The 26,212-nt window shown below is 56.8% G+C and overlaps 4 protein-coding genes across 4 annotated transcripts; 3 read left to right on the forward strand and 1 right to left on the reverse strand.

Annotated features, from left to right (window-relative positions):
* Positions 1-1,921: 1,921 nt before the first annotated feature.
* Positions 1,922-5,053, reverse strand: CUNH1orf50 (chromosome unknown C1orf50 homolog). The gene is made up of 4 exons (XM_051786354.1): positions 4,881-5,053; positions 3,901-3,987; positions 2,839-2,970; positions 1,922-2,209 (listed from the first exon to the last, which is right to left on the reverse strand). Exons 1-4 carry the CDS (start codon positions 5,019-5,021, stop codon positions 2,018-2,020), a joined length of 552 nt encoding a protein of 183 aa, XP_051642314.1. The 5' UTR covers positions 5,022-5,053; the 3' UTR covers positions 1,922-2,017.
* Positions 5,054-5,227: 174 nt separating this feature from the next.
* Positions 5,228-12,933, forward strand: P3H1 (prolyl 3-hydroxylase 1). The gene is made up of 15 exons (XM_051786328.1): positions 5,228-5,758; positions 6,133-6,285; positions 6,437-6,626; positions 7,085-7,216; positions 9,017-9,156; positions 9,823-9,912; positions 10,024-10,076; positions 10,400-10,521; positions 10,677-10,804; positions 10,875-10,970; positions 11,082-11,232; positions 11,711-11,828; positions 12,032-12,107; positions 12,253-12,393; positions 12,473-12,933. Exons 1-15 carry the CDS (start codon positions 5,264-5,266, stop codon positions 12,584-12,586), a joined length of 2,199 nt encoding a protein of 732 aa, XP_051642288.1. The 5' UTR covers positions 5,228-5,263; the 3' UTR covers positions 12,587-12,933.
* A 1,662-nt stretch (positions 12,934-14,595) lies between these two features.
* Positions 14,596-18,914, forward strand: CLDN19 (claudin 19). Its single transcript, XM_051786351.1, has 4 exons — positions 14,596-14,852; positions 16,246-16,410; positions 16,608-16,695; positions 17,100-18,914. The coding sequence occupies exons 1-4, from the start codon at positions 14,630-14,632 to the stop codon at positions 17,254-17,256; spliced, it is 633 nt and encodes a 210-aa protein (XP_051642311.1). The 5' UTR covers positions 14,596-14,629; the 3' UTR covers positions 17,257-18,914.
* Positions 18,915-22,946: 4,032 nt separating this feature from the next.
* On the forward strand, positions 22,947-25,649 carry LOC127470531 (claudin-16-like). Its single transcript, XM_051786144.1, has 5 exons — positions 22,947-23,060; positions 23,465-23,567; positions 24,526-24,690; positions 24,841-25,032; positions 25,558-25,649. Exons 1-5 carry the CDS (start codon positions 22,947-22,949, stop codon positions 25,647-25,649), a joined length of 666 nt encoding a protein of 221 aa, XP_051642104.1.
* Positions 25,650-26,212: the final 563 nt, after the last annotated feature.

Below are 26,212 nucleotides of genomic sequence, written 5' to 3' on the forward strand. Positions count from 1 at the left end.
GGACAAAACTGGGAGTGGATGCCAGTGTCCTGCTGACCCTTCCCAGCTGATTTTGGGTGAAATCCCTGCTCCTGTCAAGCACAAAGACAACAGCTGGGTACAGGCTGAGCTGAGCAGGTGAGATCATGAACCCAGAGGGACTTGTGGAGTCTCTCACAGGGCACCATCTCCTTGGTTCTCCAGGACTCATCCAAAGCTGTAACCACCACAGGAGGCTCCAGCTCATCCTCCTGCCACCAGCTCCACCCTTGTCCATGTTCCAGAGGATGCTTATCCTCGTGCTCAGCTCTACACCACCTTCCAGCATTTCTGACAGTGCCTCAGTTCTCTGGATTTATTTAGATACAGAACCAGCAGGGATGGCAACACTGGGTGGGCTGTTTTGGGGGGGATGGTTCCCCCTTTCCAGCAATCCCCCCCTGCACTACTGCAGGACCCTCATCCCCACTTCCCCATGAGAGCACCGAGCACGAGCCCATCGCCCCCAGGGCCTGCCTCTCGAGACCTCCTTTGTGTTTTCATACAACTCCACAGCCATGGTGGCTTTGCTTTTTGGGAGGCAAATCCAAGAGAAAGACTTGCCAATGCCCAGAGGACCTGCAGAACAACCAGCAAGTCGTGGAGTGTCTGCTGGAGGTGAAATCCCACCTAAGGCTACAGAGGTCCCACAACCACCCCAACCTCTTTGCACGTGTCATGGTACATATACTAATGATGGAAACAGATAAAACTGGGGCAGGAAGCCCCACTTCCCAGAGGAGCATTAAATCAACACACATCTGCTGTTGCTGTAATTAGCACCACAGAAAGCTCGTGCAGTAATTAACTTTCTCCCTTCCAAGTTAAGATTTAATAACGCAGGGTAAAATCAGACCCAGGGCGATGGAATGAGCAGAGAAAAAAAAAAAACATCAAATTAAGACACTTGTGACTTGATGAGGAATTAATTATACCTTGGAATAATAATAATAATAATAGAATAATTGCTGTTAATCTGGCTTGTGCTTCAAGTGAGGAAGGGCACTGGGAAAAATTGACTCTGAGGAACAGGTTTCTGTCAACCAAAGGCTCAGCCATGCTGGCATGTGGGTGAGCTACTGCACTGGGCAGAGCTGGGAGAAAAACAACCTGGGGGGGGGAAAAAAATGCTGGGCTGCCAGGGAGCTGCCTCAAACCTCCCCACTTCTATGTGGTCCCACAGGGAACAGCTCTTCCCATAAGGAATTGTCACTGCCAGCAGCCTCAAGCATCTCCCAAGGTGTGGGCACAAGGACAAGAGGCTGGAGATGTCCCATCAGCTCCACGTGCCACCAAGTCTCCCTGATAAAGCCAAAGGGATACTTGCCACACAGGAGGAACACAGGGCCTGTCTCAAAGGTACATCTGAGACCAAGACTGGTTTATTTTACTTTCCCCACCGCTCTGGCACAGAGGCATCCAGAGCCTTGTCTCCACCTGGCAGCTCATGCACTCAAATCCAAGGGGAATGCACAAGGACTATGAAACACACATTGTCTGAAGAGCACCTGAGGCCTGAATGGCACTTTTGAGGACACACTTCCCAGAAAACAGAGCTCCAGGTCCCCCATGTTCCCAGCTCAGGGGTTCAGACCAGCAGATTCTCATCACAGCAGACCCTTTGCATGGGGTTTTGATGCCTCTTCCTGGGCCACACAGTTCCATAAACATGTGCATTTTAACAAGGGGCAAAATCCAGCCCTGAAATCATTACCTGCCACAGTGAGGTACACCAGAGCCAGGCAGGTAGGACGTTCCAAGCCCTCTGGAACTCACACCAGCTGGTACCACCTGCCTCCCAGTACAGCTGGGCACAGGTCAACATAATAAATTACTCAATTACCAGAAAATCCAGTAGGATTGAATACATAATTAGTGTCCTTAAAGCACAGAGCAATCAGCATTTTTGTTTCTTGGGCTCTTTCCTTGCCCTGCCTTTGGCAGCACCCAGGCCCCGTGTCCCCTCACACAGGGACTCTGCTCAGGGGGTCCTGTGTGGTCACTCCTGTGACTTGGTCAGGCCCTGGAAGTTGGGCTCTGTGCAGGGGGGCAGTGCTGCCTGCCGGCTCAGCAGCTTCTCCAGGATGGCTGTTTCTGCATCTCGTCTCTCCATGTCCTCAAATGGAGTCCAGGACATGTCGTGCTGGAGCTTATAGGCACCGAGAAATTCGTGGGGAGTGGTTCCCCATTCCTGGTGAGGAAAGGAGAGACTTCATCAGTACTCAGTTTTCCTTGCAGCTGGGTGGTGCTGTCCCTCAGCCCCCAACCTCTGATGCACTCCCAGCTACGTGACCATCCCATTTCTTAACCTAAAAAGAGGCTCAGCTACCCTGAGTCCAAGATCAGGTCAAGCCCCAGCACTGCTGATGCAGGGAGGCTTGGGGGCACAGGACCTCCCTGACCTGCCCAGAGGTTTGCCCTGAAGCCTTCACCCTGCATGTAAGAAAATGGGTGGCCTGTAAGGAGGAGACCTCCAAGACCACTCCTCAAGCTGCAGGCAAACTCAGTCCCTCAGCACCCTGTCAGGCAGCCATGCCAGCCATAAAAGGCTCAGAGGAAGAACTGCAGGGACCAAAAGGCAGAATTCAGGTCCATACACCAAAGGGCTTCTTGCCATCCTCCACCAAGAGCCAGAGAACTCCATAAGATGGCTCTGGCCCCAGCAGACTAACCCAGACCAAGGGAAAAGGTCAACTGAGCAGCAGCCAACAAATGCCCCCATCGAGCTGGTGGTTTTTTCTGAGGTCCACATGTTCCCAGACACCACAAACATGACTTTTTTTTCCCCTCCCTGCTCCCTCAGGGGCTGTGACCACTCACCTTAGGAGACAGGATGGAGAAGTATCGCTGCCCACTCTCCCTCCTGTACATGTAGTAAATGTTTCCTGGCTTCTTCACAAGGTTGCAGGCCACGTGGTTCAGATCAGCATCTCTGTTAGCTTCATCCAAGACCTGGAAAACACAAATTTGATATTTCTACATTTGAAATAAAATGACAATGTGCTATTGCCAGAGCCCAAGACACATCACTTGACACACTCAATCTGCATGTCTGATTTCATTTGCCCCCAGGAAGGAGATGCTTCCCAAAGAGATTAAGTTTTCTCCAGGTCTTCCCTGTCAGCTGGACCTCAGAGCACCTCTCCTCAGAGTTGGAGATACCTCCAAGGATCAAGGATCTCTGCACCTCTCCCCAGGTTCACCTCTGTGCCTGACCCCACACACACAGCTGCTGGGGGCTTCCTGCTGCTGTCCCCAGGGAAAGGGGCAGGGAACAAAGGGAAATTCATCTCCCCAGCTCCACCAGTTAATGATTACATGACGTAAGTGCCTCCATGGCCGCAGGCCAGTTGCACTGACTGGCAGATCCTTTCCCATTCTGACTCCAGATTTCACCCCTGAGGGTGAAGGGTGCATTGATGAGCACAGCTGAGCCCTGTTGGGTGCTGCCAGGACAAAACGAGCTGGGACAAATGGGAAAGCCAAGCCCACCATCAGGGAAAGCCCTTCTCTCTCAGGGGGCTCAGATCCAACCAGGGCCACATTGCTACCCCTATGGGTCCTCCTGGGAGCACAGCACATGCAGGAGTCATGCTTCCCAAATCCAGAGTCATCTCTCTGTCCTCCCTGACACATGAGCTGCTTTGCATCACCTGCCCTTGCACCCCCACTTTATCTGAAGTCCTTCCTGATGTGCCCAGGACTCAGTGAAAGCACTCAAAACTGTCCCCATTGACACCTGACAACAAACCCTTATTTTCCCACTGAACCTCCTCTGCTGGGCTTCCGGCCCCGACTCACACCCAGGGCCACAGCTCCCCCCGAACGCCCGGCAGAGAGGGCAGGTGCTCAGCAACGAGCCTCCCGCCCATCCTCGCTCACCTTCCGCGCCTGCTCCTGCAGGTGCCGGATCTGCTCGGCGATCACGGCCAGTTTGCTGCAGGCGTTCGCCCGCACGAAGGCATCGGCCTGGGAGAGGGAGGAGCGGGTGCTGGTCAGGATGGGAGGAGCCGCAGCCCTCCCACGCTCAAGGTGTCAGCTGTCACAGCACCCCCGGGGCACTGGGGTGACACCCGTGGAGCTGGGAGGCACTGGGAGCTGCCTGGACAGGTCGGGGGCAGTGGGAGGGAGCGGTAGGGACAGACTGGGAGGCAATGGGTTGGACTGGGAGGTAGTGGGATGCACAGCAAAGAGGCTGTCGGATTTACAGGGAAGCATTTAGGCGGGCTGAGAAGCTCTGGAGGACAAACTGGACATCCCTGGAAGGCAGTAGGATGTACTAGGAGGCACCGGAGGGAAAGTAGAACAGTCAGGGGGGGTTCCTGGGGTGTACTGGGAGACAGTGGGAGGGGCAGTAGGACATATCTGGAAAAACTGGGGTAGACTCAGAGGCACTGACATGGACTGGGAGCCACTGAAGCGGGAATGAGACATACCAGGGGTGCTGGGATGGACTGGGAGAGTAGCGGCTGGAGGCACCTGGACACAGTGGGGTGAACTGGTTACTGGGACATACTGGGAGACAGCAGGGTACACTGGGATGGGACTTCGGTGTGATGCTCTGTGAGTCACCGGGGGGCAGCAGGGCACAGTGGTAAGCGGGGAGGTGCAATGTGAGGTGCTGCAGACACCAACAGCGTGGGAACTCGGGAAGGCACTGGGGGGCACTGGGACACACGGGGAGGGGACAGTGGGAGAGGGTAGGAGGCATCAAGAGGCCGCCGGAGTCACCAGAGAACAGTGCTGGGAGGCACCAAGGCCGCCGCCGGCTGAGAAGGCTCCGGAGAACGGCCGGGAGGCACGGGGGACACCGGGCCCAGAGCCATGCCCCCGCCGCCCCGGCGCCAGGGCCCGGCCCTCACCTGCTGCACCTGCCGCGCCAGGGCCACCAGGTCGTCGGGGTCCCCGACGCGGGCGGCGCGGCCGGCGCTGCCCTCCACCAGGGCCAGGGCCAGCCCAGGGCCGGCGCCGCCATGCCCGGGCTCCGCGCCTCCCTCCGCCATCGCCGACCGCGCCCGGCCACTTCCGCCCGCTTCCCGCTGTGGCGTCACCGCGCGCGGCGAGGGGGCGGGACCGCGGCTGAGGCGCTGATTGGGCAGTGTGCGCGGAGGGGGCGTGGTGTGGCAGAGGAGGCGGGGCCTAGGCGACGATCTGTGGCCGCTGATTGGGTAATGGCCACGGAGGGGCGTGGCGGAGGGGCGTGGCTTGTATCACTGCGGTGCGGCGACTCGGCCGGGGCTCAGACATGGCGCTGCCGCCGCCGCTGCCGATCATGGAGCTGCTGCTGCTGTTGCCGCTGGTGCTGCTGGCGGGAGCCGCCACGCCACCGGAGCCGCTCCCGCTCCCTGTCTCGGCCGACCCGCCGCTGCCGGCCCAGCCGCCGGACGCCCTGTTCGCCGCCGGCGCCGAGGCGTACGCGCGGGGGGACTGGCCGGCCGTGGTGCTGCAGATGGAGCGGGCGCTGCGGGCGCGGGCCGCCCTGCGCTCCCGCCTGGCGCGGTGCCGCCTGCGCTGCGCCAACGCCACGGCGGGGCCGCCGGAGGACGAGGAGGAGGGCACCGAGCCCCAGCCCGACCCGGTTCTCCGGGACCTGAGGTTCTTCCGGGGGCTTCTCCGCCGCGCAGCCTGCCTGCGGGGCTGCGGGCCCGCCGCGCCCTCCCGGTACCGCCTGAGCGAGGAGCTGGAGCGCGAGTTCGCCCGGCGCAGCCCCTACAACTACCTGCAGGTCGCCTATTTCAAGGTGCGGGACCGGCAGGGAGGGAGGGAGGGAAGGGAGGGAAGGGAGAAGCTCCCGGTGCGGCGGGATGCGGGACGGGCGGGATACGCGGAGGATGCCGGAGCCGGGCGGGGGGGATGGAGGGATGGGATCGAGAGAACCGGCCGGGGACGATCGCGGTGCCGGGACGCCGGAGATGGGTTCGGTGTGTGCCCCGGCGGGATGGCCGTGCCCTGCCCCCCTCAGTGCCACGTCGGAGCTCGCCGGGGCCGCCCCCGTCACCGCCCCCTACCCCGGCCGCCGGGATGCCCCGGGATGCTCCGGGATGTCTCAGGGGCCGGGGGTCCCCTCCTCTCCGCGTGGGATCTGCACTGTCTCACCCCCCTCATCCCACCCAGATGAACCGGCCGGCGCAGGCGGCAGCGGCCGCTCACACCTTCTTCGTGGCCAATCCCGGGCACCAGGAGATGAGGCAGAACCTGGAGTACTACCAGGCTATGGTGGGGGTCCGCGAGGAGGACTTCACCGACCTGGAGGCCAAACCCCACCTGGTGAGACCCCCCCCTCCCCTTCCAAAGTCCCTGTGCGGTGACTGCGGTGCTGCGAGGTCCCTCCCCATGGGGACGAGGTAGCCCAGGTGACCCATCGCGGGGATGGAACCCCCTTGTTGAGCCCCCCTCATCATCTCTCATCCCTCTGCAGAGCGAGTTTCGGCTGGGGGTCCGGTTTTACTCGGAGGAGCAGCCGGCTGCCGCCATCCTGCACCTGGAGAAGGCCCTGGAGGAGTATTTCGTGGCAGACGCCGAGTGCCGCGCGCTCTGCGAGGGACCCTACGACTACGAGGGCTACAACTACCTGGAGTACAATGCAGACCTTTTCCAGGCCATCACAGGTGCGAGCTCTGCCTGCTGTGTCCTGTCACAAGAGCTGGGGACAGTTCTCGGCGGGCAGTTGGTTCCCAAAGACCTGAGGGGTGGTGGGTCCCTGAAGAGGGCAAACACCATCCCGGGTTTTACTTGGAGAAGTGTGGCCAGTAAGTGGCAGGAGGTGTTTGCCTGCACTCAGCACTCGGGGTGATGCTCAAGAATCCTCCAAATTCCAGGGGAATATGGAAAAACAGGAGAGGGACCAGCAGAGGGTCACCAGGATGGGAGGCCAGAGATGGCCACTCTGCCCCCAGAGAGCAGCACAATTCCCCCCCCCCCCCCATCACTTAGAGGTGGACAACCAACCACCAAAAATCTGGCAAACAGCCCCAGTGCGAGCAGAAGGTTGGAGACCCCTCAGGGTCCTGCCCACCAGCCTGTGGGTGACCATGAGCAGTGACATGGGTTTTTTTTTCTCCACCAGACCACTCCATGCAGGTGCTAAGCTGCAAGCAGGGCTGTGTCACAGAGCTGGCCTCACAGCCTGGCCGGGAGAAGCCTCTGGAGGATTTCCTGCCCTCGCACTTCAACTACCTGCAGTTTGCCTACTACAACAGTAAGCAGCTTCTGTGGGCTGTCAGGGCTGGGCACCCAGCTCTGGGCAGGCTGAAATCATGGATCCACAGAGTGGTTGGGTTGGGAAGGGACCTTCAAAGGTCGTCTCGTCAGTCCAGCCCAAGATGCAGCGACATCTTGGCATTGGTCATTCCGAGGTCTCTCACTGCCCCATCCAACTTGCCTTGGAACACTTCCAGGGATGGGGCAGCCACAGCTTGTCTGTGCAGCCTGTGCCAGTGCCTCACCAGCCTCATCATAAAAAATTTCCTCCTTATGGTCAACCTAACCCTGCCCTCCTTCAGTTTAAGACCGTTGCTCCTTGTCCTGTCACTAAAAGCCTTGGTAAAAGTTGTTCTCATATCTCTTGTAGCCCCTTCTAGATATGGGAAGGCCATAAGATCTCCCAGGAGCCTTCCCATCTCCAGGTTCAACAACCTAAATTTTTTCAGCCTTTCTTCCTCTAACCATTTTTGTGGCCTCCTCTGGACCCACTCAAAGGGGTCCACTCACACCCCTTCTTGTGCTGGGGACCCCAGAGCTGGAGGCAGCACTGCAGGGGTCTCATCAGAGAAGAGCAGAGGGGCAGAATCCCCCTTCACCTGCTGCCCACAATGCAGCCCAGGACTTGAGGGGTTTCTGGGTTACTGTGGCCAGGTCCTGTCCAATTTTTCATCCAGCAGTATCTCCAAGTCCTTCACAGGCTGCTCTAATCCCACCCATGCCCCTGTCTTCACTCATAGTGGTGGAGAAGCTTCCACCAGACCTTGTTGTACTTGTGAGGTTCACACAGGCATGCTCCTCCTGCCTGAAATGTTCTGCAGGACATTTGGATCAGTCACCCTCCACATTGCTTTATTCCCGGGCAGTTTTGCTTTCCAAGTGAAATAACAGCCTGGAGAAGTATTTTTTTCCCTCCTGCCTGCTGTCTACCTCTTGCTTCAAACCACAGTGGTGTGCTTCCCTGCCAGAAGAGTTATAACCCAGGCAAATACATCTGATTTTTATTTCATTTTTTAATTCGCCTCCTTAGAAAAATTAAACTGTTTCTGTGCAAATTTCTTCAAAGGGAGGGGAAAAAAAATATGGCATCCAAGAAGATGGAAATCCTCGAGAAGAGACAGCTGAGAGGGGACTTCATCCATGTCTGTCAGTATCTGCAGGGTGGGTGTCAGAGGATGGACCAGGCTCTGCTCGGTGGTGCTGAGCAATAGGACAAGAGGCAGGAACTGATGCACAGGAAGTTTCACCTGGATATGAGGAAGAACTTCACTGTGCAGGTGACCACGTGCTGGGACAGATTGCCCAGAGAGGGTGTGGGGTCTCCCTCACTGGAGATGTTCCAAAACCATCCGGATGCAATCCTGTGCCAGGATGCTGAAGCAGGGAGGTTGGACCAGATGACCCAGTGTGGTCCCTTCCTTTGCTTCCCCAGTTTGTGACTGTGTGATTCTGTGAAAGGCTGCACAGAAGTGGGGCAGGGTGCTTCAGTGGCTGGAAATTGCAGGTTAGCGAGGAATGGTTGGGTCTGACTGCCTGGAAATGGGGCCTCGGGAATTTTCCCAAGCAAGAAAAGTACTCAACCTGTGACCCTGGTTTCTGGAGGCAGGAGAGCACCTCGGATTCTGAATTTTGCCTTTGTGGCAGCAGTTATCCTTGCTCCAGGGGATCTGCCCTGCTTGTGAGACTCTTTGCAGGACAACAAGGATTTTGTCTCTCATCTCTCTTTCCATATCCGTGTTTGCTCTGCCTCCAAGTGCCCTTGGACATGCTGTTAAACAGCCCCACTTTCCCTTTGCAGATGGGAATTACGAAAAAGCCATCGAATGTGCCAAAACCTATTTGCTCTTCTTCCCACATGATGAGGTGATGAACCAGAATTTGGCCTATTACACTGCTGTCCTGGGGGAAAACCTGGCGAGACCCATCCAACCCCGAGAGGTGAGCAATCAGCTGAGACATCTTCTCTCCTCCTTGGGGACCTTTGCGGAAGTTTTGGGGTCTTCTCTGGTCCAGCCACCCAAGGTGGACAGTAATGGATGGTTTCAGGGTTCAACAAGCTGGAAAACAGCTGAGAGACTGAAAATCATCACTGGCAAAATATCTTTGGCCAAGTGAAGCTGGATGATTGGCACACGTGGACCCACTCCTCAGAGAGACCTTTTAGGAGGGGCTGAGCACACCTCTGCTGCACCCTTCCACAACTGAAGTGAAATTGCTTAAGAAGGAGAGGATTTGGCTTCAAAATAGCTGGATCTGGATGACCAGTTCCTGCCTGGGATGTGGTAGGCAGGAATGGAGGTCTCTGCCCCACACCAGCTGGAGCAGGGAAGGAGATCTGCTCCTAAAGAGCTTCCTGCAGGAGGGACATGTGTGTGCCTCTGCTGGACTGTCCTCTCCCGAGTCATCCACACAGGACAGGGAAATTCAGGCAGGATGGGGAAAGCCACTTCCTTCCCAGCTGCCAGAGGGAACAGGAAACCAGGGCTATAGGTCTGGAGCAAGGACCACAGGAATGGTGTAAACCTGCACCTTCCTGCCCGTTCTCAGGGTCCTTTGGAGCCCTCGTGCTGTACCTCACCCCTTCCCTGTGCCCCCTTGCCACAGGAGATCCGGGTGTACCGCCAGCAGAGCCTGATGGAGAAGGAGCTGCTCTTCTTCAGCTACGATGTCTTCGGCATCCCTTTCGTGGACCCGGTGGGTGGTGTGAGACCAAGGGGACACGGTGGCCAGGTGGAATGTGGATGAGGGGGTCTGCATCCTGGCCAGATCCTTGTCCAGCTCCTGACGCTGTTCTTCTGGCTGCAGGACACGTGGACACCTGAAGAGGTGATACCCAAAAGGCTGCGAGAGAAACAGAAGTGAGTGCTGTCCCTGGTGGGGGTCCAACAGGACATACCCCTCTTCCTCTGGGGGGTTTGGGCCAAAGGCCATGGCACAGAGCTGCTGCCAGGGAAGGTGTTGATACTGGGGATGGAAAAAGCTGCTGGAGGGCAGAACTTTGCTCCCCATCAGCCCATGGGATGATGGGCACCCCAAGCACCACAGGGTGAGGGATGCAGTGGAGTGACTCTCTCTAGTCTTGGGCTTTGTCACCAGCCCCTGAGACAACTTGTTGGTGCCTCTCGTTCCTGACGTGGTGGGGACAGTGGGATGGTGGGGCTGATGGCTACCACGTGCCCAGGGCAGAGCGGGAGACGGCGGCACGCATCTCGGAGGAGATTGGCAACCTCATGAAGGAGATCGAGACGCTGGTGGAGGAGAAGGCCAAGGAGTCTGCTGACATGAGCAAGTTCATCCGAGAAGGTGCAGAGCAGGGGAGGTGGGATGGGGACCTCCGTGACCCCTGCTGCCAGTCCCTCCATACGTGGGTGGCAGCAGGAGCAGGTGGCAGGACCACAGCTTCCCCCAGGGTTGGTGGTGCTCATCCCCCACGTCCCCCAATCCCTTTTGTGCCCCAGGTGGCCCCTTGGGGTACGAAGGAGCCAGTGTCACCATGAACTCCAGGGCCCTGAACGGCTCCCAGCGTGTGGTGGTGGATGGAGTCCTCTCTGCCGAGGAGTGTCGGGAGCTGCAGAGGCTCACTAACGTGAGTGTGGGGATGGGAGGGGCGGGCAGGGGTCGCAGCTCAGACCAGTAACACCCATGGGGTTTTGCAGGCAGCTGCCTCAGCTGGGGACGGCTACCGGGGGAAGACCTCTCCTCACACCCCCAGCGAGACCTTCTACGGCGTGACCGTCCTCAAGGCCCTCAAGGTTGGGGTGGATTTGGGGAGAAGCGGGCTGTGGGGGCGAGAGGTGGGAGTTTGGGGGCAGGCCCCGTGGCCACCTGGGGGCTGAGCCCCTGTGCTGCCTGTCCCCCTGTAGCTGGGCCAGGAGGGCAAGGTGCCCCTGCGCAGTGCCCACCTGTACTACAACGTGACGGAGAAGGTGCGGCGCATGATGGAGTCCTATTTCCGCCTGGAGGCCCCGCTCCACTTCTCCTACTCCCACCTCGTGTGCCGCACGGCCATCGACGGTGAGCACAGCCCAGGGGAGCGGCTCTGCTCCTCTCAGGTCCCCTCCAACAGCTGGAATTGGTCTGGTCTTGGACTTTTTTCCTTGGAGACCTCCTTGCTGCTCCCTAACTGTCTCCTCTACCTGGGAGGGTGTGGGAAGCTTGTCCCTTAAAGCCCAGTTCAGGAAGATGAGCAGCAGCTCTCTTGGTTGCCTCCAGTGGGGCAGATGGCTTCATGCCATACAGGATTTCAGCACTCAGAGGCATTTGGGATGGGTGCTGGGAGAGGCTGTGCCTGGAAGGCCAGGGAATGCCGCGGGACAAGCCTGGAGAGGCTTGTGCCACCCGAATGGCCTCGCATGGTCCACACTCCAGCAAGTTAAGTGCTTTAGGCTGCACACGACTTTCTTGTCACCTCCAAGCCTGGGATGCTTGGGGAGGGACCCTGCTCTTGCACAGACAGAGGGGTCCTGATATCCCAGGTCTCGTTCCACCCTAGAGAAGCAAGAAGGTCGGAGCGACAACAGCCACGAGGTGCACGTGGACAACTGCATCCTCAATGCAGAGGCTCTGGTGTGCGTGAAGGAACCCCCAGCCTACACATTCCGGGATTACAGGTACTGGTGGTGGCTGTCAGCTCAAAGTACCACAGCTCAGTGGCACCTAGGCTGGGAGGAGCCAGGTGGGAGGACATCAAACCTGGGCTCTCCTGCCTCAGGCTCCTGCTGTGGGTGTTGGGGGAGCTCTGGGCTCACCTGCTTGCTGGAGCTGTGGTCAGGGGTTGTTAGTTACCTCCACTTGTCCCCTGCTCCCTTTTTAGTGCCATCCTTTATCTCAATGGAGACTTTGAAGGAGGAGCTTTCTACTTCACTGAGCTGGATGCCAAGACGCAGACCGTGAGTAGCTCAGCTCCGAGGATCCACGTGCAGCTCCTTCCTGCTGGCCCTGTCCCCTGGGAACACCCCCTGGGCCACTGCAAAAGATGAACTGGGGTTGAAGGGGACTGACTTGCTCATGATGGGGGTCTCCCACCCTTGGCAGGCGGAGGTCCAGCCACAGTGTGGCCGTGCCGTGGGCTTCTCCTCCGGCTCAGAGAACCCCCACGGGGTGAAGGCCGTGACCAAGGGCCAGCGCTGCGCCATCGCCCTCTGGTTCACCCTGGACCCTCGGCACAGCGAGCGGGTGAGCTCCCTCCCAGCAGCACGGGGGGGTTTTGAGTGGGACACTGGCCATGCTCACCCCCCCGTGGGTCTGCCTGCAGGAGCGTGTGCAGGCAGATGACCTGGTGAAGATGCTTTTTGGCGTGGAAGAGGGAGATTTGGAGCCGGAGCAGGAGCCACCCGCTGCCGTTGTGGTGGGGAAGGACGAGCTGTGATGTCCCACGGGGACCAGGATGTCCCTGCTGGGACCAGTGACACCAGCATGGCAGCTTCGGGCTGCTCAGTCATCAGAGTGACTTATGGGACCCCCCTCTGCCCCTAACCCGTGTGGGATGGGGCATTGGGGAATGCCCTGCACTGCCCCTGCACCATCCAGCATCCCCCCGTGGAGCTGACCTGGGATGTGACAGAGGCTCAGAGGGGTGCCATGGGGACAAGGGAGGGGTGCTGTGTTAGGGGTGAGGCCCCAGTGCCACAGGTGCAATTGTGTGCCTTTCCTGAGCCTGTGGCTATTTAAGTGCCTTCTGCAGAAAATGGGTGAATAAAGCTATTTTTTTTCTAAGCTGTCGCTGGCTGGAGTCTGCTGCCCCCCCTTTGGCTGCCATCAGTGTTGGGGTGCAGCCTTTCCTCCTGGCAAACATTTACTGAAGGGTGTTGTAGCCCTGCAACCCCACAAAGGTGTTTTTTTGGGGGGACAAGGTGCCCCAGGGGCAGCAGGGGCAGTGCAGCCCTCAGCTGAGCATCCCCTGGACCCCACTCCTGCAGCGTGGGCAGAGACCCTCCATTCCAAGGAGGAGGGAACCGTCCTTGAACAAGAAGAACATTGAGCACTCTGGCACCCCCGGACAGGGCATCGAATTGTTCCCGCGGGTGTCTGGCCATTACCATAACCATCCCGGGAATGCGGGCAAATAAATCCTGCCCCGCTGCACCAGGACCCAGCACCCCCATCCCGCTGGGAGAGGGCGTAGGGCAGGGCCCGTTCAGCATCAGGGTGGGCGAGGGGGGGGTCTGGGGTAGGTTTCTGCAGGATGAAGAGATGGTCCCACTGGAGGGTGCCCACCATCCCCGCGGCTGACCCCGGCTGCCTGGGCGTGAGCAGACTGCTGATGAGGCCAGGGCTGTTAACCATTGCCAGGTCCTGGGGCTGCCACGGGCTTGGTGTCACCGGGGTGGTGGCACGTGTCCCCCCCCTACACCCCGTGTCCCCCTCCTGCAGGGGGACACCGCTGACAATGGTGTCTTTTGTTGGTGCCACGGTGGGTGGCGTGGTGTGCCCAAATTCCCTCACTGAATGAACCCCTTCCCTGCTCCCTGTCGAATTCCTGGAGCCACCCCCGGGGCCTCTGTGGCTTGGGGGGGGCTCCCAGCCCACGGCAGGGGTGCAGAGGGTCATGGATTTGGGGGGGGGGGGAGGGGTCACCTCCTCCACACCCCCTTCCCCTCTTCCCGTTGGGGACCCCCATTTTCCCATATCCCTCCACTGTGGAGTCCCCATCTCCCTCAAGACCCAAATATCTCCTGTAGGACAAAAATACTCCCCATGCCCCAAATCTTTACCCCCAAGGCCAAATTCTCCCTTCCAGGACTCAAATACTCACCTCCAGCCCCAAATCACTCTCCTCAGATTCAAATCTCTTCCCCCTCAGATCCTAAATCTCTCCCCCCCTGCAGAACCCAGTGCTCTTCCCTGGGGACCCAATGCTCCCTCTCAGGCCCCTAATTCCACCCCTCCCTGCCTCCAGTACCAATTCCCCCCCAGTCCCCACATCACCCCCCCTTTGGCCCCAAATCTCCCACTTGAGACTCAGATCTCTCCCCCTGCAGAATCCAATGCTCTTCCCTGGGGATCCAACGCTCCCTCTCCAGGTCCCTAACTCTGCCCCCCTCCAAGCCCCACATCACCCCCAAATCTCCCCCTCGAAACTCCAGTCTCTCCCCCCAGACCCCAAACCTCTTCCCTGAGCAGACCCAACGCTCCCTGGGACCCAACGTTCCCTCTCCATGCCCCTAATTCCACCCCCCTGCCCTCCCCAAATACCCAATTCCCCCCCACGCCCCAAATCTCCCACTCGAGACTCAAAATCCCTCCCAGGACCCAAATCTCCCCCCCCACCCCGCAAGACCCTTCCCCCCGGCGCCAAACCTCTCCCCTCACTCCAAATCCTCCCCCCCCCAACACCGTCCCTCCCTCCCGTGCCTTTTCCCTCCTCCCACGCCGCGCTGCATCCCGCGGGCGGTGCGGGGAGCGCGGGGCGATGGGCGGCGGGGCGCGGGAGCTGTGCGGGTACCTGGCGGCGCTGGCCGGGTGGGTGTCGGCGCTGGCGGCCGCGGTGCTGCCGCAGTGGCGGCAGAGCTCGTACGCCGGGGACGCCATCATCACGGCCGTGGGGCTCCACGAGGGGCTGTGGATGAGCTGCGCCGCCCAGAGCACCGGGCAGGTCCAGTGCCGCCTGCACGACTCGCTGCTCTCCCTCGACGGTGGGTACCGCGCTCCCTTTCCTGGCTACAGCCCCCCCTCCCTTTCCCCCCTCACCCCCCACCCCGAGCTCCCCTGGGATCCTCAGCGCCTTGAGGTGCACAAACCGAGCTGGCTCTCTCTCTGAGCTCCCCTGGGATCTTGAGCCGCCCTTGCCCCCTGCTCCTGCAGGTCGAGCCCTTGATGTGGGTTTGTCAGCCCCCATACGGCTCTCAGCCTCTCTCTGTGTTTGAACCCACCTGTACAGGTTTGAAACCCCACGCCTGCAACAGGTCTGTGTCCTCCGGGTGCCTGGGTGCCACCCCACCCTGCAGGTCTGAGCCCTGCTGTGGTTTTGACAGCCCCTCTGTGGCTTTGACAGCCCCTCTGTGCCTCTAAGCCCCCTCTGTGCATTTGAAACCATCTATATGGGTTTGAAACCCCACACCTGCAACAGGTCTGTGTCCTCTGGGTGCCACCCCACCCTTGCAGGTCTGAGCCCTGCAGTGGTTTTGACAGCCCCTCTGTGGCTCTAAGCCCCCTCTGTGTGTTTGAAACCATCCATATGGGTTTGAAACCCCACGCCTGCAATGGGTCTGTGCCCCCTCGTTGTCTGGTGCCCCCCCCACACCCCACCCTGCAGGTCTGAGTCTTGCTGTGGTTTTGACAGCCCCCATATGGCTCCAAGCCCCTCTCAGTGTTTGAACCCACCTATGTGGGTTTGTATCCTCTCAATGTATGGGTGCCCCCTTCCCCCTCCATGGGTCTGAGCTCCCCCTGGCCCCTCCAGAGTCTTCTGGAGATCCAAACCCTTCTTGCCCTCCTCACCTCACCCTAGGTGTGAGCCCCTCTAATATGCCTCTGAGCCCACTTCACCCATCCACTGAGCCTCCACGTGGGCCCAGGTTTCCCCCCTCCATCCGTGAATCTGAGCTCCCCACACCACAGCTGAGCCTCTCTTGGCCCTGTGGTTTCGAGCCCCTTTGTGGGGCTGAGATGCCCCCTGACCCTGGTGGGTTTGAGCTCCAGGGTGGGTGTCACATTTGGGGACCAACAGTGCCCCATGGGGGCATCACAACCCCCCCCCCCACCCCACACCCCCAGGCTGTGGATCACCCCTGTGGTATTTGGGGACTGTGGTGCTGCTCAGGGCAAGGTGTTTCCCAGCCCAGACAATCATGAGGAGGATGAGTGTGGCAGGGGGAAAGGTCAGGGGTGGTGTTGGGGGTGGTGCCCTGAGCTGAGCTGAGATCTCTGTACCCACCAGGTGGGGAAAGAGGTGACATGGGAGTCACACAGTGAGGACAGGGTTAAGGACACATCCATCCCCAGCGTGGGACGAGGTGACCTTGCTTCCAGTGCCAGGCTGTGGGCAAAGCCACCTGCTGGGAGCAGCTTTTCTCCCCTCCCTTGCAGTTCACATCCAGACCTCCCGGGCTCTCATGGTCATTTCTCTCCTCCTGGGCTTCTTCGGCATCATCGTGAGCGTGGTGGGCATGAAATGCACTAAAGTTGGGGAGGAGGATCCTGTCACCAAAAGCCGCATAGCTGTCGCTGGAGGTGTCCTCTTCATCCTCTCTGGTAAGGCAGCTCCAGCCTTCGCACCTCACCGGTGCAGGGATCCTCAAACGCCTCTGAACGCCGTTTGTTGGAGCGTTCAGTGAAGGCTCCGTGTCACTGATGGTCAGCATTTGATGTCTGGTGGGGGCTGGACTAGGTGACCTTTAAGGGACCCTTCCAACCCAAACCACTCTGTGATTCCATGGTTCCGTGCCCAGGTCTGTGCTCGCTGGCTGCCGTGTCCCTGTACGCAACACAGGTGACCTACGAGTTCTTCAGAGAGAGCGCCGTGCCCATCAACGCCAGGTGAGAGCCTGGCTCGGGGGGTGCTCTGCATCTGAATCCCATCTTGTCCCTGCACTTCCCACTGGACCTTCCCTTGGTGGTGTTGGCAAGGCTGATGTGCCACACGGGAGGGACCTCTGCCACCCCTCACTGCCACCCTGCAGAAGGTGTCCCCGAGGCTAAAGCTTTTGTTGTTACCAGCTGGGACAGGCTAATGGTGCACAGGGGGAGTTTCAGCCCGAGGGAGGGTTAAAGGACAGGGAAATGTAGGAGCTGGATCCGGCCAACATGAAAGATGGGGACGGAGAGGGAAGAACCAAACTCTGCCTCGGCATTGCCGTCGCCTCCATCAGGGCTTCGAGCTTCCTATTGCACCTCTGCCTCTCTGCCCCCTCCCTGATGCTCCCCCACCCCTTTCTCCACAGGTACGAGTTTGGCTCTGCTCTCTTCGTCGGCTGGGGGGCCGCCGGGCTCTCCATGCTGGGGGGGTCCCTGCTGTGCTGCTCCTGCCCTGCCAAGGAGCGCCGAGCGCAGCAGTACCACCGGCAGTCGCAGCCCTCCACGTCCCGGGAGTACGTCTGAGCCCTCACCCTGCCCTCCCACCGCCTGGTGCCTCCCTCCCCTCCCAAAAACCGGCAAGACCCCGGTGCTCCCACCCCACCTGGTCCCCTGAATGCTCCACGAGACCTTTCTCCTCCTCATCTTCCAGGTTTCAGCGCCATTTGCGGTGCCAGCCCCTAAAATAGGGGGTTTTGAGGGTCACAGCTCCCGTATCCATCAGTGCCACGGTCCCCTCAGGTGGGCAGGGTGGCACCCCCAGCCCCCTGGGGTTGCTGGGCCGTGTCCACCCGTCACAGGGACGCTGCAGGGGCAATGGGGGGAGGCTGATGCCAGTGCCACAGGGGCACAAAGTTGATCCCATGGGGATGTGCTGCACAGAAGCACTTTGTGCCATGACCACCCCTCTCCCACAGCCTGTTTTCGGGAGCGAGTGGGGAGCGAAGCCAGTGCTTGGTTCTCCTGAGATGAGGTTTTCAGACCTACCAGCCCCAGCCCCACTCAGGGCTCGAGCATTCCCATGCCCTGCTCTTGGCAGAGGGATGCTTCCAGTGCACAGCATTCCTCCACCTCATTGCTACCTAAACCCACGGGTTTTAAAAATTGTTATTAATTATTACTAATTCCTGCCTGGAGGTCAGTTGCTCCAGCTGAGCTCTGCCAGCCAAAAAAAAACTGCCCTGGGCTCGTTCCTTCCTAGGACCAGGCTGTGCCTTGTTCAACAGAAGAATAAACGGGTTTGGGCAAATTAAAGCAGCAAAAATAAGGGGGCTCTGAGCACAAAGGAGGGTTTGTTTTTATTTTTGGTGCCCAACTCAACTATTTCAAGTGGCAGATGGACAGAGCCCCAAATTTTGGTGCCTCCCTGCTGGGTCCAAATCCCCCTTCCCGAACAGGACCCCCTGGAGCAGGCGGTGAAGGCTCCAAACCCAACCTGCTAATTGCCTCCTCTGACCTCCACACCACTGCTGCTAATTGCTCTGCAACTGCCAAAGCTCCAATTTGTCTGTAAATCCCCCCAAACCCCCCACACCCCATCCCTCCAGCCCTACTGCATTTGTGGCACCAGCCAACCCACAGGGAAAGACACTGGAAATAATCCAAACACCTTGGTTATCTATTTTTTATTATTTTATTTTTTAACCCCAATTAGATGAAAGAGCTGATTTTTAAAAAATTTTCTTTTGCTCTATTTTGTTTTATTTTCCTCAATCTTCTTTTATTTTGCTCTATTTTATTTTATTTTACACTATATTCTTTTATTTGACTCTATTTTATTTTCCCTTCCTCTGTTTTATTTTGCCGTATTTTATTTCACCCTATTTTTTCTCCATTATGTTTTCTTTCCTTCTATTTTATTTCCTTTCCCTCTGTTGACCTGCTCTGGATCCCAGGCTGTGCTGGAGGAGAAGCAATGCTATTTTTCTTTCCCTTCCCCCTGCACTACCTGCCCCTTTCTCTTTTAAACTGCAAAAATTAAAACTGTGTCCTGCACCCCTCAGGGAGAAAGCAGTGCTTGTAGGTTGGCTTCACCCATCAGGTTTGAGAAGGAACCTTGTGCTTTAAAACCCACCAAAAAAAATCGACTAAAAAGGCCTTTTTATATCGCAGTGTTGTGTAAAGAATGTTTTTATTCTTTTAATATAAAATTCCATTAATTTTTCTACAGGATGAGGGATGGGTGGGGGATTTTTAAATGCCTTTTTTTTTTTTTCTTTTTCCTGTTTGTACTAAAAATTGTATTAAAATGTTTTCAATCACGGGTATCTTTTTGGAATTGTCTCTTTTATCCCCCCTGACTCCCCATCTGGACCAGTCACCCCCAGTGACTCCAGTGCTGGGTCAGAGCCACTTCTGCAGCGTGGCCCAGGCAGGAGCCTCTCCCCCACCCTAAACAGTTCTTGCCCTCCTGGCTGAATACCTCGACTCTTCTGCCACATATTTCCCTTTGAAGGAGGGGACATGGCCTTAAAAAATGGCTTAATTTAAGGTTAAACCCCTTGGAATCGTCCCTCTACAGGACTCTTCCCAAGGCTGAAATGCCCACAACCATTTTCCTCTTATGGACCCTCAGAGCTGAACTTTGCCTATTTTCTCCCATTTTCCACGAATTCAGAGCTGACTTGTGCCTAATTGGGCACTTTGCTAATTTAAGCCGATTTTTGCTCCCCTGTGTGGGGGCACAACCCCCTGCCCTGTCCTGCTGTGCATGTTTTTCCTCAGGGATAACACTTTCCATCCCGGATTTTGCAGGGCTGCTGTCTCACCTCAGCATCCTTGTCCTGCCTGCCACACCTGCTCCACAAATACATCCCATTCCCACCTCAAAAACCAGGATTTACCGTCCCTGAGGGTTCCTGTGACATCTCCAAGGGTCACCTGAGGGATAAGACACTGGGGCTGGAAGAACAACAAGGAGGAGGATCTGCCCCTGTTTACAGGTTAAAACAGTTTCCCCCCTTCCAACACACAACTTTTGGTCAATAAAACCAGTTTAATGAGCAATATTGAAGGTTTCTGGTCACACCTCTTGCCTTCAGCTAAACCCCTGGGAAATAATAGTAATTTTAAAACAGGTAGAAATGAGGGAAAAGGGAAAATTACCCCCCTCAAAGGTACACACAGGGGCTTTTCTTACACCCCTGGGACGTGGCTGTTTGAATTTGGTCGTGGTTTTATTAATTTGTATTCATTGTCCTGCCCCAACAGCATTCTCTCCAAATCTCTGAGATGCTCCCATCAAAGAAAATGCCTTAATTTCCTTTCTTCCTCTCCAGCCACAGTAGGCTTTTAACACAGTGTGTGCTAAAGCATCAAGATTTGGGTCTTGTCAGCACCACTTTTGTAACACAGGGGTTTGACAAACCTTGTGGGATCCGAGATCTGGTTTTCACCTTCATTAACCAGGGAAAGGAGCTTAATTACTCAACTACTGGTGGCTCTGCCCCTCCACCTGCATCTTTTAACCCTCCAAAAGGTTTCAGTTGGGGATTGACAAGGCAGATTAGTTTGAAGTACCATAAAGTGACTGTTTAGATGAGCAGAAAATACAAATAAACTTATTTTATAGGAGCTGCAGTTTTGTATCACTTGGGGTCACACCGAAATTTCACGTGTCCTGGATGTCCAAGGACCATAAATTCCTGAGCTGTAAAGGTTGGAAAATGAAGGTTTGCAAACCTTTCTGGATGTTTTCAGCACTAATTCACTGCTAACATGCCAAAGCATTGGACCTGCCACGTGCCAAAATCCTGGGAAAACAGGATAACTCAAAATAAAGCCCAAGCAATTGTACACATCAGGCACCTGGGGGGGTCTCTGCAGGGCTAAAGCTCAAGACTGGTGCATTGCCAAAATCCCCACAGCAAAGTGCTGTAGAGGATTATCTAGAGAGGAAAAAAAACCAAAAAAAAATCCAAAAAAAAAAAAACCAAAAAAGCCCAAAACCAACCAACCAGAAAAACCTACCAACCCAACAAAAACATCCACTCTAAAAACCCGAGTGCATCTCAGCCATAACCTCCAAAATGTAACTCTGGCTGTTTCCCACGGGTCTGGGAGAGCCCAGGGATGCTCTGAGGATGCTGCAACAGGGATCCTGCGCAAGAAAGCGAGAGCAAAAGGGATCTTTTTCCCCCCAAATAGTAGAGAATCAGGGAATAAACATGAAGTTTTTAATTCCAAGGGCCAGGCAGCTGGGGTGCTGCTCCCCAGGGTCACAGGCACCCCCTCGGGGGCTGCCCAGACGTGGTCCCTGAGCCATCCCCACTGCAGTGGTTGTCACTTGTTTTCTACTTAATGGGGGAAAAAAAGAAGGGTCTTAATTATCAACCAAAAGAGTTAATTATCATCCTGGCATTCCAGATTCTTTCCTTGGCCCCTTCCATCCCTCTGACTCTCTTGCACCAGTCCTGGGTTTTAGGCCACTCCGGTGCCTTGGGCCACTCACCCCTCGGCAGTAACTAAAAGGTCTAATTAAAAAACAGGGGATTTTTGCCCAGGACACAGAGTCTCCCACCTGGGGAGAGTTCCCAGCGGGTTCCCAGAGGTTTCCCCACGTGACATTTTTGTGGACACTCCATTCCCAGCCTGTGAGTGCTCTGACTGCAGGGATGCCCATCGTGTCTCAGAGCACAAAGCCCAACTGACGTGCCTTGGACAGACCTTAAATAGCCCAGCACAGGCTCTGGCCAGCACTGCCTACCCCTGACTCCATCAGATGGGTCGAGATCAAATCCCACTGGCACTTAAAAGCCTTCCAGACCCACATCCCCATCCCAAATCATCGGCAACAAAGAGATTCTGTCATCATCCCACTGCAGCTACGATGGGCCTGTGGTGAAGGTAATGCTCCCCTTTTATTGTCAGCTGGGTTTAGGGCTGTTTTCTCCCAGCATTAAGAATTTCTTTCTTTTCCTTTTTTTTCTTCTCTTGCTCATATAACTCAGGTAGCTGAACAGATTTTTTTTCAAAGGCTGCAGGACAACCAGGGTCTAGTGGAAACAAATAAGGTTATGGAGAGCTTGCTCAGAATGGAGCCTGGGAAATTAAAAAAAAATATTGTAAACAGGGGTCTAGGAGGCTGCCTGTGCTAAGGTACACTCAGAGTGAAGCTGGTGGAAGTGCTCAGAGATGATGGGGGAGTGATGTCTCTGCTCCCAGTGACATCCCAAGAGGGGATGTGGGGGTAGATGTGGCACTCTGGGCATGGGGACCATGACCTTCCTCTCCAGTTCTGCCCCACAGGGAGCCAGGGCTGTGCCAGGGTGGGCAGCCTCTGGCTGGAGGTACCAAACCTGGTAATGACAAGGTTATCACCTCGTGATAATTAACCCGTGGAGCTCAGAGACTCACCTGGTCTCGTTAATTAACACATCCATGTAAACCCCCATGAAAGGCTGTTGCAGTGGTTGCAACTTCAGGCACTAAAATATTTGGCATTTTGGGTTGCAAAACATGGCAAGGTGGGATTCCCACCCAGCCTTTGCTGACATGATGTGCACACCTTGGGCACAGCTCCCTTCTCTGCAGAGTCTCTTCATCTCTGGCTAGGATGGAAATCGAATGGTTCCATCCCTTCTGCTCTTTGGAAAGCCTTGGCAGCTCCTCAGGGCACCCATGTCATGCCCCAGCAGCCCTTGTCCATCTCAGAATGGGAGATACTTCTTTGGGCTTGTGCTTGGGATTAGGACACCTCCATGGGACAGTCACTTGTGCTCCAACCTGGATGTTTCAACACCTCATGGCTTTTCTGGGAGGAAAAAAACCAAATGCAAGAAAAGGCAGATGATGTCCCCACCAAGTCACATGGCTGCAGGGCTGGAGGCATCCAGAGAACCTCTGGATACCAGAAGACCCAAGCTCAGGTCACAGGTTTTGGCAGCAGCAGTTATTTAACAGTGGTTTCCAGCAGCTCTTGATTCCCAAAGGGCAACTACTGATGGAAGAGAGGGAACTGATGTGGGAATATCTCCTCTGTAAAATTACTGTGCCCCTGAAGGCTCTCTCTACATATAAACTTGGCAGCCCAACCTTGGCTGAGGGTATTGGAGCATTTTGACAGCACTGAGCACCCTGAGACAGGGCCCAGATGGTTCTTAGGGATCCAGAGGACATCTGACAAAGTCAGTGGCACTTTGTCCTCGGTGGATCAGGTAGCTGGAAGCAGCCAGAGCAGAGGTGGTGGATGTCTCTGTGCCCTTGCAGGTGTCCTCATGAGCTCAGCCCTGCAGATGACAGCGTTCGGGCTCACTCTTCTCTCAACACTCTTCCTACTCCTGGCCACGTGCACGGACTGCTGGATGGTCAATGCTGATGACAGCTTGGAGGTGAGCAGAGAAACCACCTTCAGAGGTGAGCAGGGCAACCATCACCCTCAAGGTGAGAAGAGCAGCCACCTTCAGAGGTGAGCAGAGCAACCATCACCCTCCAGGTGAGCAGCTGGGAGCTCTCCATGAGGTTGCACCATGTCTCCACAGGCTTGGAGAGGGACATGGTGGGACAAACCCACCCCTTTCTGCTTGAGTTGAAGGGTTAGAGGATTAGAGAGATAGAGAGATGCTGGAGAAGGAGGAGGAGGAGGAGGAGGCAGAGAGCAGGTATGGGTAGGGAGTCACTGGGATGTGTCCAGGTGTGGTGGCAGGAGCCTGAAATCTGCCCTGCTGGGCTGGGAGATCCCTGGGGAGCTGGGAGGGCTTTTTGGTGCTTTTTGGTGTCTTTCTCCTGCTTCCAGGTAAGTCACAAATGCCGAGGCCTTTGGAGGGAGTGTGTCACCAACATGCAGGATGGGGTTAGGACCTGTGACCAGTATGACTCCATCCTGGCTGACCACCCAGGTAAGCTGGCCTGGACTGGGGGCATTGTTAAGTTCACAGCTCAGTTTTCTTGAAAGGGAAGAGGGAAAGGGATCCTTGTTGCACTGGGCTGCCCTTCATCACTCAGCAATGCCAACCCAGGGCCACTCTTGGTCTCCTGCCCCAAGCCTGGCCTGGGCAGCAACTTAGGGTTTAGCCAGACCTGCCATGGGGTCACCAGCAGGAGACTGTGAAGCTGTGTCACCTGACAACAGAGGTGTTTTGGCACGTGGAGCCCAGCTCTTGCTCCTATTGCACACTGGGATTTGCAACCCACTGTGCTGCAGGCAGGGCAAGGACCGTTCCCAATGGCCAAGGACTTGTGCCAGCAGCTCAGGGACAGTCATATGGGGGTAGGGACAATTCTCCTGGCCTGCACGGGGCACATCAAGCCCTGCACAGAGAACCCTTCTGTCAGGGCATGACATGGGACAACACAGATTCAGGCAGGAGAGAAGGAAACAAGAAGTCAGTATGGACTAAGGGGGGCTGCCACTCTGCTCTGGGGAGGAAGGAGCTTTTCAGGGAGCAGTCCCATCACAGCTGATGATGTGACCCGTGCCAGTTCTTGGTTTTCATCAGTACGTTGACATTTGCTGTTCAAAACACCAGCTACACAGCCTGGGGGGAAGAAACAGTCTGGACAGCAGTGTCTTCTGCCCAAGAAGGTCTTGAGCAGATGACCACATCCTGGGTGCTGATGGGTGCACCTTAAGTTATTTGGTTTCTTGAGCTGGTCTAATTAAGCCCTCATTAAGTTTCTGATGAGCCTGCTGAGCACCTTCCCCTGGCCCATGGCAGCAATGGGTCCCAGTGTGATGGTGCCACTGTGAGCTGGGTGACTCTTGTAGGGACACAGGCAGCAACCTGGGGTGGAGAGACCTGTTCCTCTGACCGTCCTTCATTCCCCTTTCTGGCTGCTTTTTCCTTCCCTGCCCAGTGAAGATCGTGGTGACACGGACCCTGATGATCACAGCAGACCTCCTGGCTGGCCTGGCTTTGGCTACACTGCTCCTTGGGCTCGATTGCATCAAGTTCCTCAAGGAAGAGCCTTGTGTCAAACTGCGGATGTGCTACGGGGCCGGAGTCATACTCGGCATTGGGAGTGCGTGGCTGGGAGTGCTCGGGGGCAGACAGGTCTCGTGTCCCACAGGGAGCTGGGAGGGGTGCCAGGAGAGTGGCACCCCCTCAGCAGGGCCTTGGGGAGCTTGGGGAGGGTCGTGTGGTTCTTTCTAACCGGTGCCATTCCTCCCAGGCATCCTGGGGCTCGTGGGCTCCGTGTGGTACGCGGTGGACGTGTACGTGGAGAGGGCCACGCTGGTGTCACACAACATATTCCTGGGAGTCCACTACGACTTCGGGTGGTCCTGCTGGCTGGGGATGGCTGGCTCCACTGGCTGCTTTGTGGCATCTGTCCTGCTGACCTGCTGCCTCTATGCCTGCACAGGTCCGTCTGCCCTATCCCACCCCATCCCATCTCAAGTAGCTTTTTGCCCTGCAGGGATGTGAAGGACCAGCTCAGGGGGGGCAGGTTCTCACAGGGTCCAGTCCAACCAAGGGGGAACTCCTTTGTGCCCGGCCTGTGTCCCTTGGCTGGGGAGGGTACACCAGGTAGGATGGGGCTGAGTGAGGGCCTCATAAGGTCATGGAGGGGGTGCAGGGGTCCATCCACATCCGTGGCACCTCCAGGTCCTAGTGAAAGCATGCTGATGTTTACCCAAAGCAGTGGCCATGCTGGAGCTGAATCCCTGTGACCAGCCAGAGCCTGAGCCATCAGCTCCACCATCAGGGACGTTGGGCAGGTGATGCCTCCCCAGATGATGTCTCCAGTCCTTACCCCTGGTCCCACGGGGGGGAAGTTGACCCCGCTGGCTGTCCCGGTTCACTTCTCCTGCCACGTCTCCAGGCTGTGGCAGCCTCAAGTCCTCCTGTGACTGCCAGCCATGACACAACCCCAACTCTTCCTTGGCAGCCCCCAGCAGCCACTGGCAACCCCAGATGCGTCCCCAGCCCTGGGGCCGAACAGCCACCAGCAAGATGTACGCCGTGGACTCCCGCGTGTGACGGCCAGCAGCACCTCCTGCACCCGCTGGGGGATGTTCTCCTCACCAGTATGACCCCATTAAAGTACCAACACCTGTACTGGGACCTTCCTGCAGCTGCTTCCAGCCTCTGACTGCAGCCAGCTGCAGCATCAGGGGCTGCTAAAAGCAAGGGTGCTGCAGCACTCACCCAGGGAAGGGTTTTTTTCCCCACTTCCAGCCAGGTTTCAGGAAAATAAATCCCAGAAAAGTGTTGCTTTAAGAAAGGATGCCCCCAAGTCCCCTGGGAAGGGTGTTGGGACACTGAGGGCAGAGGAGCTCCTCTGATGTTTCTCAGCCCAGGCTTTGGAGGAATTCAGTGGGAAGCCTTTCTGCACAGAGTAACACTGACTCCACGTGGCTGGTGGCCCCGGTCCCTCCCACATCAGCCCCGCTGGAAACTGCCCCTGCACTCTGGCCTGGGGCAGCACGATGTTTGCACTCCAAAACTGGGTAAACCCAGGAGCCTGGAGCACTTAGTTATCAATCTTTTCATGGGGGATCACTGGGGAACAGCCATACTCATCGGGGACAAGGAGGTGAGAC

This window comes from Manacus candei, unplaced genomic scaffold (assembly GCF_025592945.1).
Source record: "Manacus candei isolate 608988 ecotype Guabito, Panama unplaced genomic scaffold, ASM2559294v1 h1tg000022l, whole genome shotgun sequence".
In the NCBI taxonomy this organism is placed as follows: domain Eukaryota; kingdom Metazoa; phylum Chordata; class Aves; order Passeriformes; family Pipridae; genus Manacus; species Manacus candei.